The following is a 12,756-nucleotide window of genomic DNA, read 5'->3' on the forward strand; positions in this document are numbered from 1 at the left end:
TAAGTCTTCAAGCTCTGCTCTCACCCAGTCCACTGCTGCTCCCTGGATAATTGCGCAGCTCCATAATCACGCCGAGTTGTTTGGTTCAATATGAGAGCCGCATTTACACGAGACTAGTTATGTTTTTCAATCCGAAACCAAAAACATCGTCAACGCCATCTTAAGAGCATTCATCGTGAACATTTAAAAGATTCTGCTCTTCCTTTCCCGCCATTGTTAACATGTCCTGCATTTTCTCCATCCGAAGGTACTCATTCTTGACTAAATGAATGAAGCTCACAGCCGAGACGAGGGAAAAGACTTGGCGAAAAGATGGCTTGTATCACCGGGCAAGAAAGAGGGGAGGAAGGAATGAATGGAGCAATGGATGAGAAAAAGGGATGAGAGAGACATCCACAATGCAATGGTCATTTGCATATTCCCAAGTTTATATCACCAGCCATCTTAGACAGCACTGCTTTTGCATCTTAAGGAATTTTTGAGGGGTCTGCTAGTCATTCGAGGGCAACCAGGATGGTGCAGATGTAGTGAATTTACCGACCTGCTCTTCAGTCTGCGTTCTCATTAATGAGTGCGTTGTTCCTGGGATGGATTTCAAACTAGGTACCCATCTGCTAGCATTTGTTGCTGCTGATTGGGTTTTAAAGATCCCACTGTGTCTTTTGATGAAATGTGGGCGAATCATCGCCGGCATCCTGGCCAGATTAAAAATTCCTGCCCTGACTACTGCTGCTAAGAGGTTTGGACATTTAAATCCCAGAACCTCTCTGAACAGAGGCTCCACAATCTTAATATTGTGTCTGAAGAGCATCCAATCAGGCAGAAAAAAAAGAGAAGGCAAAGTGGTGGGAGAAAGAGAGGGAAAGGGAGGAGGGGAAGAGAGACCACGAAAGAGAGGGATAGCCTCTGTAATGTATGTTTGAAGTGCCTGCAATTCAGAAACAACTTCAGTGTTGTTGCTGTTGGTTATCTCAACGGAACTAGAAAAATATAAACGCACTTCCAGCACAATCCGGATGGGCCTACAAGCTGGAGTCTTGCTTATGTTACATGGTGTCAGAATTGATCTGCAAATAGCTTCGTTCATTCGTGCTATCTGAATGTGGTATCTGAGAAACCTAAACTATGGCATCCGTTAACTTTGAGCACCCCACGTTTGACTGGGATTCGGCTTCATTTTTTCAGGAATTTGTTCCATTTCGGAATCACGTTGGATTTGTTTTCGACAGTCCGTTGGCTGATCTGTCTGACAAACGCAAGGCAGGTTGGCTTGGAACATGGATCGGAGAACAAGGACGAGAGAGATACAATACTTTTGAATGGACTGAAGGTGAGAAGGATGACCCCAACAAAGTTCTGGATAAATTTGAATTGTATATTCATCCCCAAAAAACCAAGCGCGTCGCAAGGCATCGTCTTTTCAAGAGGAAACAAAGTTCCGAGGAATCGTTTGACAACTTTGTTGAGGACTTGCATCTCATTCGTTTGGACTGCGAGTATGCGCAATCTGAAGATGTTCTCATGGATGCGATTATCCAAGGCGTGTATGAGGAGAAGGTCTGGGACCACCTGCTAGACAGAGGTGAGGAACTTACGCTTGCCAAAGCTCTTCAAGTGGGTCAGCAATATGAGCTTTCAAGGACTCAAGTTCGCATTGTCCGTGATGAGGACCGGAGTGTAGCTGCTGTACACTACAGACAAGCGAGGCCGAAACCACAGTCAAACTCAGCACAAGTGTCATCACGCAGATAAACCTGGAATAGACCCCAGTGTAAGGACAGCTGCCACCACTGTGGTAAGGATTCTACCAATGCAGGGAATCACAGTGAATGCCCAGCAATTGGATCCACCTGCTCTTCCTGCAACAAACCGAACCATTGGCTTGCAGCTTGCCATCGACATACCAGCATGCATTCGGTTGAAACTCAGTTGGATGGAGCTTGTACTGATACAACCGAGTACATGGATGACACCAATGGGAAAAAATTCTACGGTTCGGTGCACTGCAGCCAACGGCTGCATCACAAGGTGATAAATGGAGACAGTCTCTCTTGGAATCACGAAGGCAAGTGACCTTAAAAATTGATACCAGAGCTCGCTGCAACACAATGACACTATCTGATTATTATTAGCATCTCGCACACGCTGCTGAATTCCATCAATCAGCCAAAGTATTGCGTACCTACTCGAATCACAGGATAAAAACCTGTCACAGCCGTAGATCTCGTTATTCAGTGCCGTGGCAAGACATTCACCACAACATTCGAAGTGGTCGCTCTCTCACAGGAAAACATAAGATCCGGAGATACAGCTGAAGTTCTGGGTCTGATCATCAGACTCCATTCCGTTGGAACTGAAGTGGACCCTCAGTGACATGCTTGCTGAGTTGAAGGAATATCCAGATCTAGTGCGAACTACTGGAACTCTGCCAGGCATGTATACAATTAAATTGCAACCTCATGTGAAGGGAGTAGGACACGCTTTGCGGCGACAAGAAGCTTCCCTCTTGCCACGTATTAAAACCTGACTGGGGGAGATGGAATCCGATGAATACATTGCCAAAGTTAATGAACCAACTGAATGGGTCAACTCAATGGTGGTATCTTTCAGAAATGACAAACTGAGAATCTGTCTTGATCCATCTGAACTGAACAAGATCATTAAGAGGGAGCACCATCCCATGCATAATGTTGAGGAGATCGTTGGAAGAATACCTGATGCCAAGGTGTTCTTGGTGCTTGACACGACGTCAGGGTTCCTACAAATCAAACTGGACGAGGAATCGTCCTATCTGACGTGTTTCAATACACCATTGGGTAGGTACAGGTGGCTTCGGCTTCCTTTTGGACTGAAATGTGCACCTGAAAATTTTCAGATTATGGACCAGGTGATTGAAGGCAGAGATGGGGCATTCACCATCATGGATGACATCCTTGTAGCTGGTCCAAATGTGGAGTTGCATGATTGAATTCTGAAAAAAAGGTCATTGAGAGAGCAACAAATTACAATCTGAAGTTGAATCTGCAGAAGTGCAATATCCGCAACACAGGTACAGTAATTAGGACACATACTGTCTGCTGATGGATTATCTCCTGATCCGGCCAAAGTTGCGGTAGGTCATAGTATGCCATTCCAACCGACAAGGAAGCTGTGAGCTGTTTCATTGGACTTGTCACGTATCTGTCAAAATTCATACCTTGGTTGAGTGACAAGTTAGCTCCACTCCGAGAGCTGCTGAAATCAGATGTTCAATATCAATGGCAACAAGCTCAAGCCAGAGCACTTGATCGACTGAAGGAACTTTGCTGTTCTCTGCACGTTCTTGCATTCTACGATGTGAACAAACTATACCGAATCTACCTTCAAATTAAATTGGGGCAGACCTGTTCCAATTTGATGTGAAGACATACCTGATAATGGTCGACTATTAATACAAATTCATCGAGGAGGATGAAGTGAAGGATTTACGCTGCAGTTCAACTCTTGAGCAGATAAAAGCACAGTTTAGTCGACATGGTTTACCGGAGACTCTAAGGAGTGATAATAGGACTACGTACAACTCACAACTTGTGAGGAAATGCTGCAAGGATCATGGAATCATTCTTAGAACGTCTAGCCCCAGGTATCCATGTTCAAATGGAGAGATAGAGAGGGCTGTACAAACAGTAAAACGACTGTGGTGAAAATCTACAGACAAGCACCTGGCCTTGCTGGATTATCGCACAACGCCACCGAGGTCTTCTGGTGTCTATGGCTTATGACCGTGATGCTGTAAAAAGGCACTTTGACCTGGAAAAGGCAAAACAGAAGTTCTACCTTGATCGTCACTCACTCAAAGATATTCCACCATTACGTCAGGATGATGAAGTTAGAATGGAGCCTCCTACGGATTCCAAAAGGTGGATACCAGCTGTGATTGTGAAGCAGCATTCCGAGCCACGTTCGTACGTTGTTCGGTCCTGAGAATCAGTGTAGCCAATTTGGGTGTTGCTCTCGATCGGTCTTTTGTTGATACTGATAACGCTACCAGTGAGGCAATGATGGCTCAAGCTGTTCGTCAGACTTGAAGCCTCCAGCTTGTGACACTGCACCTTCTGTATATCTGTGTGAGCCAGACAGAGCAGTCACCCCACCAGTGTCTACAGCTGGCTCAGTTACCCCCATGCATAACTCGTATTCAAAGTGCTCATATCAGTCATAGACCAAACAGACTTGACTTGTGATGAACTGTAAATGTTACCCTTGTTAAGTTTGGATCTTTCCTTTTTTCCACTGTTCTTTTCCATCTTGAAGGGGAAGATGTAATGTATGTTTGAAATGCCTGCAATGCAAAAACAACGTTGATGTTGATGTTGATGTTGATGTTGATGTTGATGTTGATGTTGATGTTGATGTTGATGTTGATGTTGATGTTGATGTTGATGTTGATGTTGATGTTGATGTTGATGTTGATGTTGATGTTTATTTCAACGGATCGAGAAAAATAAAAACGCAATTCCGGCACGATCCAGATGGCCTACAAGCAGGAGTCATGCTTTTGTTACAGCCTCTAAACTGTCTAGCCTGTGTTTGAATCCCGACCCAGCTCTAAATTGTCAACCGGGTGTTTCACAGGCAGAGCAATTCATCAATGTGCTTGCCATCCACTTGATGGATGTTAAACCGACATCCCTTCTGCCAATATTGGTTTGTGAACATTAAAGATCGCACGGTAACCTTCACAAAGAGTTTAGTTATCGTCAGCACTCTGGACAAGTTATAAATTCCCGCTCCAACCTACAAGGGGCACTGCATCAATGGCACAGCCGTGCTCCCAGCACTAACACAACTAGTAGTCACAAGCTGCATATGAAATGAATGAATGAATCGCCATTTTAAAGATTTTTTGTTTTTGTATATACAATATAGTCAAAGCTCATGGAAGAGTGAGGACACTGAACAGATCAGGATGTAACAGACAAAAACAGGATGCAAACTAGAGGGGGAGCACTCGGTAGAGTGCAAAACCTCCGCCGCCAATACTGCTAGGTCACTCAAGTGAACCTGATATCCTATTCATTCAATTTGACGTCAACAGTGCTCACAGAGTTATAGTTTGCAACTTTCCCTTTTATTTTTAACTTTTACATAATCAATTCATTCGTCATCACTAGATTCCTTGAGACAGAAATTGATTTTACGTGGGTATATCCACCTGAAGTTCCAAAATCAGCCGCAATTATAATTTTGGCATGTTTTTTTTTGTTGGAAATCACTTATAACATGAAGTCATGGAAAAAAAAAACCTCGAAATTTTGTTGAAAAAAAATTTGCAATAATTTTTTTTTCTCTAACAATTTCTTTTTTGGGGGGGGGGGGGTTGGAAATCACTTAAAACATGTAGAAATGCAAAAAAAAAATTCAAATATTTTTTCAAATTGGCCGCCATAGCGGCCATATTGGATTTTGGACGAAGTCGAAAATCTAATGGCATGATCTTTGGACCAGACCTAACCCCCCTTCCCCCCACCAAGTTTCGTCGAAATTCGTCGAGGAGTATTTCCGTAATACTGTTCACAAACAAACAAACAAACAAAATAAAAAGACCCGTATCTTGCCAAAAGGTGACCACGTGTGACTTCTTTAAGGTCACACTGAGGTGAACAGAGCTACTATCCACCAGGAGCGACTCCTTGAGGAATATCTGCCGACGAGAGATTCTGATGAGAATCGTTCTACAGAGTAACCATGAAAAAAACAAACCAATGTCACCCCCAGGGTGACCAGTATCTTGCCAAAATGTGAACATGAGTGACTTGTTTATTCGATTAAAGTTACCCAAAAAATAAGGGTTTCATCGACCTTGATGCTTGACCTTTTTTTGACCTTGACCTTTATATTTTCATACGGTTAATGGTATCTCTCCAGGACCGTTGTACATGAAATATCAAGAGATTTTGATGAGAACTGAGGAAATAAAATTTTCATGAAAAATCCGTTTTTTCGTCATGATGTCATCAAATGACGTCATAGCGTCAAACTTTTGACAGATCTGGAAAGCACTTATCAAGCGCTTTCATATGAGGTATTACTCGATATGGTATCTAAGATTTCAAAATTTGACCTTGGGGTCAAAAACTTTCAACCTCCAGCGCTAACCATGAAGGTCAAGGCCGATCGCCACCAAAAATTAATCAGCTGAGCGCCAGACCATGAACTATATTCCCATGAAGTTTGAAGACGATCTGATCAAAATTACTCAAAAAATAAGGGTTTCGTCGACTCCCCTGATTTGCCACAAAGTGACCTTGACCTTTGACCTTGACCTTCAAAATTTTGTGCACTGAAAGGGACCTCTATAGGCCTCTGATATGCGAAGTTACAAAAATTTCCAATGATAACTGTGCTCTGCATAATTTTTATACGTGATTACAGACAAACAAACAAACAAACTAACAAACAAAAAAAAAAAACATACAAGCTGACTAACATATCTTGAAAAAACTTCGTTTTGGCAAAATAACAAACAAACAAACAGAAAGGGGTGAAAACAGTAACCTCCGATCTTCGATGGCGGAGGTTAACAAGAAAGAACAATCAGAGATTGCAGACCATCACCAGGACTTGTTTTGCGTGGTTTGGTACAGAATTAATATAAGACATAATTAGAACTGCTAACTGATGGCCGTGATGACCGCGTACCAAGATGTCCTGCTTTAATGCAACCGGGCTTTGATCAGACACCTGACCCGAACCCATGACTTCTGTTATTATTCAATTGAATTTCGGATGGGATTAAAATAAATTCAGTTCAAATCAAGTGGAAGATCCAATAGGTACAGTCCTGCATTGGAGTCATCAGGAGGAACTGAAACAAGCAAAGATGAAGACATCAGGAGGAACCTGGATAGGATTCGGGTTTCAGCTGCTACTTCTCTACTTTCAAACCCATCCAGGCCCAGCCAAGTGAGCCTCATTCAAAAAAAAAAGAAGTCAAAATAACCCAGATCAAAAAATCAAGTCATTCTGGCTGCCAGACCATGCATCCGACCAGGTTGAAATTTAAAACATATATTTCCCATCACTACTACATCATAATTGTGAAGTTTCATGTGGAGTGATGAAGTGATTCAAGAGAAATAATTTCTTAAAGATTTTCTTTCAATCCAATATGGCTGCCAGACCATTTGACATCAATTATTCATAAACACCCTGGCATCCCAGAGGCTTGGGGAACATGTGTGTGAAGTTTTCCCTTGATCTGTTCTGGAGACGAAGATTTTTATAGGTTTTCGGATAAATCCAATATGGCTGCCAAACCATGTGACCTATGACATCATAGGGTGGGAACATTTTGTTCCTCATGGATAGGTGGTCATACCTGTAAAGTTTCACCTAGATTTGTTCGGCTGTTTCGGAGAAGATTATTTATGAAGGTTAAAAAAAAAATAAAAAGCTGCCGAACCACATGACGGATGACGTCATCATTTTTTGTCAACCAATTTATCCTCAAAAATTTTCATACTGATTGGATGGAGCATTCTATGTATGCAATTATGACGTCATAACAAAGGCACCTATGACATCATTAAAAAAAATCACATTCCTCATGAGGAGTTTCATTTTTTTTTCCATAGTGCTGTCGCACCGATGGCGAAAATTTTCTATTTTTTTTGGAAAAAAGTAGTTTCACCTTTGGTGAAAACCAACAAGCAGTTGCAAACAAAAACTCACGTTCTGTGCGGACAAACAAACAAACATACAAACAATCAGGAAGGTGTCAGGCAGTAGCCTGACAGGCATGACGAAAATCATGCAAATGACGTCACTGTCACCATGACCTATGGCATATATAGTCAAAATCAAACAGAAGACCAAGAAGGAACTTAAAGAAGTAAAGACCAAAGATGGAGTCATCAGGTGGAGCCTGGATAGGATTCGCGCTTCAGCCGCTACTCCACAACCCTCAAACCCATCCAGGTGCGGCCAAGTGAACCTTACAGAAAAATTTCTGCAAAAATTCACTTCTCCTTAGAGAGATAAAGGAAGAAAGAGAGGAATAGAGAGTAAAAGAGATGAAACAGAAGAAAAAGGTGTCAGGCGGGAGCATTGACAGCCTCACTTTTGTCCATCGGAATCCTCGAGTAAAGTTAAACAAAGATAGCTGAAAGCCTTAGCGAGTTATGACACTCACAGTAAATACCGAACCGAGCCGAGCCGTAGCAAACAAGACAGATCGACATATGAAGAAAATTTTCAATTTTCGTCAAAACAACAAACGGACCAAATGGACTAACCTTCTCTGGCAAGGGTAACTAGAAGGACACTGGGTGGAGCACATCCCTCCACCAGGCTGAACCGATCCAGACCTGAACCAAAATAGAAATGGCTTGTTCTTGTCACCTAACCAACTCATCTACCAAGTTTTGTCATAACTCGTTCACAACTTTTTGAGATATCTTGCTGTAAATTATCGTTTTTCGTCCCATCTCTCAATGGTGAAGAATCACCCACCACAACAACAACAGAAATTGTCGTATCTGGATCTGCATGTTCCCCAAAACCGAATCGATTTGTCCTGGTCACATATCCAACCTCTCGAGCAAATTTTGTCTGAATCCATCCACAACTTTTTGAGATATCCTGTTCACCGACAGACAGACACACTGGCAAACACACGGTGAAAACATAACTTCCGTCCACCTTCGGTGGTGGAGATAAACACCCAAAACTGGACGCAAAAGGAACAGTAGAGATGCACACAAAAGCAGCGGAAGAGAGAGGGGGAAACACCAACAGCAGAGTTGAAGGCCAGGATAGAGGGAGACTTGGACAAGCAATGGGCATGGGGAGGAATGGGGGGCAGGAGAGGATGCATGGGGTGAACAGGATTGATACAAAGGGAAACTCTCGGGAGGCTCATCATTGTTGGCATCATTTTCGAAGACATTTGTTCCTCTGTGTTAATTTATCCCATTTATGTTGCCATCGACTCAGCCACATATCAAGTGCCAAAATGAATACAGATGTTAACTAGAGGGGGAGCACTCGGGAGAGTGCAAAACCTCCGCCGCCATTACTGATGGGTCACTCAAGTGAACCTTATATCTTATTCATTAAATATGATGTCAACAGTGCTGACAGAGTTATAGTTCTTTTCTCCAACATTTTTTTTTTTGGGGGGGGGGGGGGGGGTTGGAAATCAAAACATGTAGAAATGCAAAAAAAAAAAAAATAAAATTCTCAATTTTTTGGGGTGGTTGGAAATCACTTAAACATGCAGAAATGCAATTTTTTTTTGGGGGGGGGGTTGGAAATCACTTAAAACATGTAGAAATAAAATAAAAAAACAATTTTCTCAAATAATTTTTTTTTGGGGGAGGGGGTTGGAAATCACTTAAAACGTAGAAATGCAAAAAAAAAAAATTCCTCTATTTTTTTTTGGGGGGGTGTTGGAAATCACTTAAAACATGTAGAAATGCAAAAAAAAAATTCTCGAAATTTTTTTTTGGGGGGGGGGGAACCAAGTCCAAAATTTAATGGCATGATCCTTGGACCATACCTAACCCCCCCCCCCACCAAGTTTCGTCAAAATCCATCGAGGAGTTTTTCCGTAATACTGTTCACAAACAAACAAACAAACACACAAACAAACACACAAACAAACACACAAACAGAAAGGGGTGAAAACAGTGACCTCCATCCATCTTCGAAGATGGCGGAGGTTAATGATAAGTCTTGGACCTTGGATTTAGACTAATTAGGGCTGTTGAAGGTCCGAGATGAATGCCTTCGCAGCTGCCAGTCATGCAGATCACTTCATTTTATCTCCCATGAGTTCACCGTGGAGATAAACAACAGTCTGTTTGACCTCTCATTGAGTGTCTGTAATGAAAAAGATGTGGTCGGGTCTAACTGCTTCATCATAAGGGTTTATTACCTCCAGCATCGAATGTAGAAGGAGGTTTTGCTTTCTCCACTGTCTGTCTGTTTGTTTGCGAGCAGGATGTCTCAAAAAGTTATAAACGAATTCAGGTGAAATCTGGAGGAGAGGTTGGGTGCATGACATGGACGAATCGATTCGATTTTGGTGCAGATCCAAATCCAGATGGTATCATTTTGTTAGTGGTTCTTCACCATTGAGAGATAGTGCCAAAAACGACATGTAGCAGGTTATCTCAAAAAGTTATGGACGGATTTTAACCAAACTTGGTGGATGAGTTGGGAAGGTGACAAGAACAAGCCGATTAGATTTTGGTTAAGGTATGTGCTCCACCATGTACTGTTCTAGTTATGTCATGACACCAGTGTCAAAAAGGGTTTCCTGTTGCAATCTTACAATTTGCCTTTTGAGCTTCAATCCATCATCTGATAGCAAATGTGAACTTGCATGACCAGCACTGATGTCACAACAGATGTATTTGTGGGTTGATCTCCGATCTCACGGATCAACCCCCAAATCCATCTGTGATTAGCGATTTTATCTGCTAGAAATTCAAGAATGAAATGTGATTAAAGCTCAAAAGGGTTTGTGTTCTCAGGCATGGAACCTTTATGGTTGTGATGCGCAGGTGCGGGGAGTCTGAAATCCTCTTTATGTCATCTTTCAGGTCCAGGGAATGGAGATACATTTTGTTTCTTGAATATATATATATATATATATATATATATATATATATATATATATATATATATATATATATATATATCTCTCTCTCTCTCTCTCTCTCTCTCTCTCTCTCTCTCTCTCTCTCTCTCTCTCTCTCTCTCTCTCTCCTACTCCATACAGTGGATTGTGAACTTGTTCTATGCTTGATAATATTATTTCAAATCCCTGCACTAATGAGTATTATACTCTGAACTGAACTCCTCAGAACCAAGAGGACAAAGCAGGAGTTGAGTGCGTTGCATAATATCATGATGTAACATATTAGTACATGTAATACCAATGAAATTCTCAATCCATACAGGTAAATAACAATTGCACTTCATCTCCAAATGCCAGATTATTATTCCTTTGCTTGCATTACCAGAGATGAGATCGATGTGTGCGGTATTTGTTTGGCATTCCCATCTGCTGAGCGCTTAGCTCGATATTCTGGGCTGGGAGCCACTTTCAAATCCCATAATCCCTGTTGATTTGGCCATTCTCTGACCGTCCTTCATCTGTGTCTTGTACTACCCAGATGCTTCTTCGGGTGTCTGAGACAACCTGTATATATGTATATACATATGTTGGGCATGATGAGGTGTTGGTTGTGTGAGTGTTGGGGTTCTTGTTGGGTGTTGTGCCCATGTGGATGTGGTGTTTGGGATTGAGTGTTGTTTGTTGCTCACCTTATCCAGCTGTATACACCATCCAGTTTTTGCCATTTGCACCAGAGGTGTGTGTTGTGTGGGTATGTCCACCATCTCCCCAGTTAGACCACCCTTCCGGCTCTTCATGTGCCATGCTTCCATAATCGACCTGTGTCGTTTGTTTGATGCCGGGTCTCGGACACGGGTCCCATCAAAGTCAAATTTATGGCCAGATTGCAGGCAATGATGTGCTATGGATGACTGGGTCACCTTTCCAAGCCTAATTGCTCCATCATGTTCATCTCACCATTGTTTCAAATTTCTTCCAGTTTCACCAATGTAGAATCGATCACAGTCTTTGCATGATGAATGGTAAACTACTCCAGATTTATCAGCAGTTGGTGTTGGGTCCTTTAGTTTTGAGATGACATTACGAGTGGTGCGTAGTATAGAGACTTGTAGGCTACCAATCCGTGAGCCATGCACTATCCTGCCAATCCTTTCAGAAAGGCCTGGGTAGTATGGCAGTACACAGTGCCCAAGTGTGTCTGGTACACAGTTCTGTCCTTTTTGGTTCTTCCAATGTGGGGAGTATCCCCTTGCTCTACCCATTTTTGAGCAAGACTCCTCTAACGAATCTGATTTCTTCAATTGCCTTGGCCGAGGAAGAGGACAGCGTCCATGCCCGAGCTACTAAGGTCCATGCTCCACTGCAGTTGTGGGAGATTGGGTTGCAGGAGTTAAAATCCAGTAATCTGCTGGTGTGGGTTGGTTTCCTGTAAAACCAAGGTCTTTAGGGAGCTGTCAGGCTTACAGTGAACCTCCACATCCAAAAAGGCCAATTTGATTTCTTTTTCAATTTCATTTGTGAAGTTAATGCTGGGGAATACCTGGCCAAATTGGCCCAGTCGGTGGTCTCCCATGTTTGTATGCACAATGACGAAGGTGTCATCTACATATCTGTTCCAGTACCGTGGAGCCAATTCTCATGAAACTCAAATATCCTTTGTTTGAGTTCCTCAATCACCAAATTAGCTACAACAGCAGAGACTGGTGTACCCATAGCTATGCCAAATATTTGTCAGTAATGTGCACCATCATAGATGAAGGTCGTGCGATTCAGACACATCTCCAGCAAGCTTGCAACGTCTTCAGGTGTTAGTTTGCTGTTTTGACAAGCCTTTTTCCAATCATTTGAATGTTTCAACCGATCGAGTGTGACGCTCACCGCCAGATCGACTGGGATGTTGGTGAAAAGGGAAACCACATTGAAAGATACTATAGTCTCATCATCTTGGATTCTAACCTCTCTTATTCTTTGGATAAATTCACCACTATTCTTAACAGTTTTATCAATCTCTCCTTCAAATCTGCCAATGATACGTGCCAGAAAGCTCTGCAATCGGTAAGATGGTGCACTGACGAAGGACACGATGGGTCTCAGACGATGGTGTAAATATATATATATATATATATATA

The 12,756-nt window shown here is 42.2% G+C and overlaps 1 protein-coding gene across 1 annotated transcript; it reads left to right on the forward strand.

The window, feature by feature from the left end:
- The first annotated feature begins 1,125 nt into the window (after positions 1-1,125).
- LOC147012765 (uncharacterized) lies at positions 1,126-1,752 on the forward strand. The gene has a single exon (XM_085853453.1). The coding sequence runs from the start codon at positions 1,126-1,128 to the stop codon at positions 1,750-1,752; it is 627 nt and encodes a 208-aa protein (XP_085709579.1).
- Positions 1,753-12,756: the final 11,004 nt, after the last annotated feature.

This window comes from Eptatretus burgeri, chromosome 14 (assembly GCF_056783735.1).
Source record: "Eptatretus burgeri isolate ZD-2024b chromosome 14, Ebu_testis_v1, whole genome shotgun sequence".
Lineage (NCBI taxonomy): Eukaryota > Metazoa > Chordata > Myxini > Myxiniformes > Myxinidae > Eptatretus > Eptatretus burgeri.

Coding starts and splice junctions, on each gene's coding strand:
- LOC147012765 (XM_085853453.1), top strand. CDS start 1,126: ATGGCATCCGTTAACTTTGAGCACCCCACGTTTGACTGGGATTCGGCT.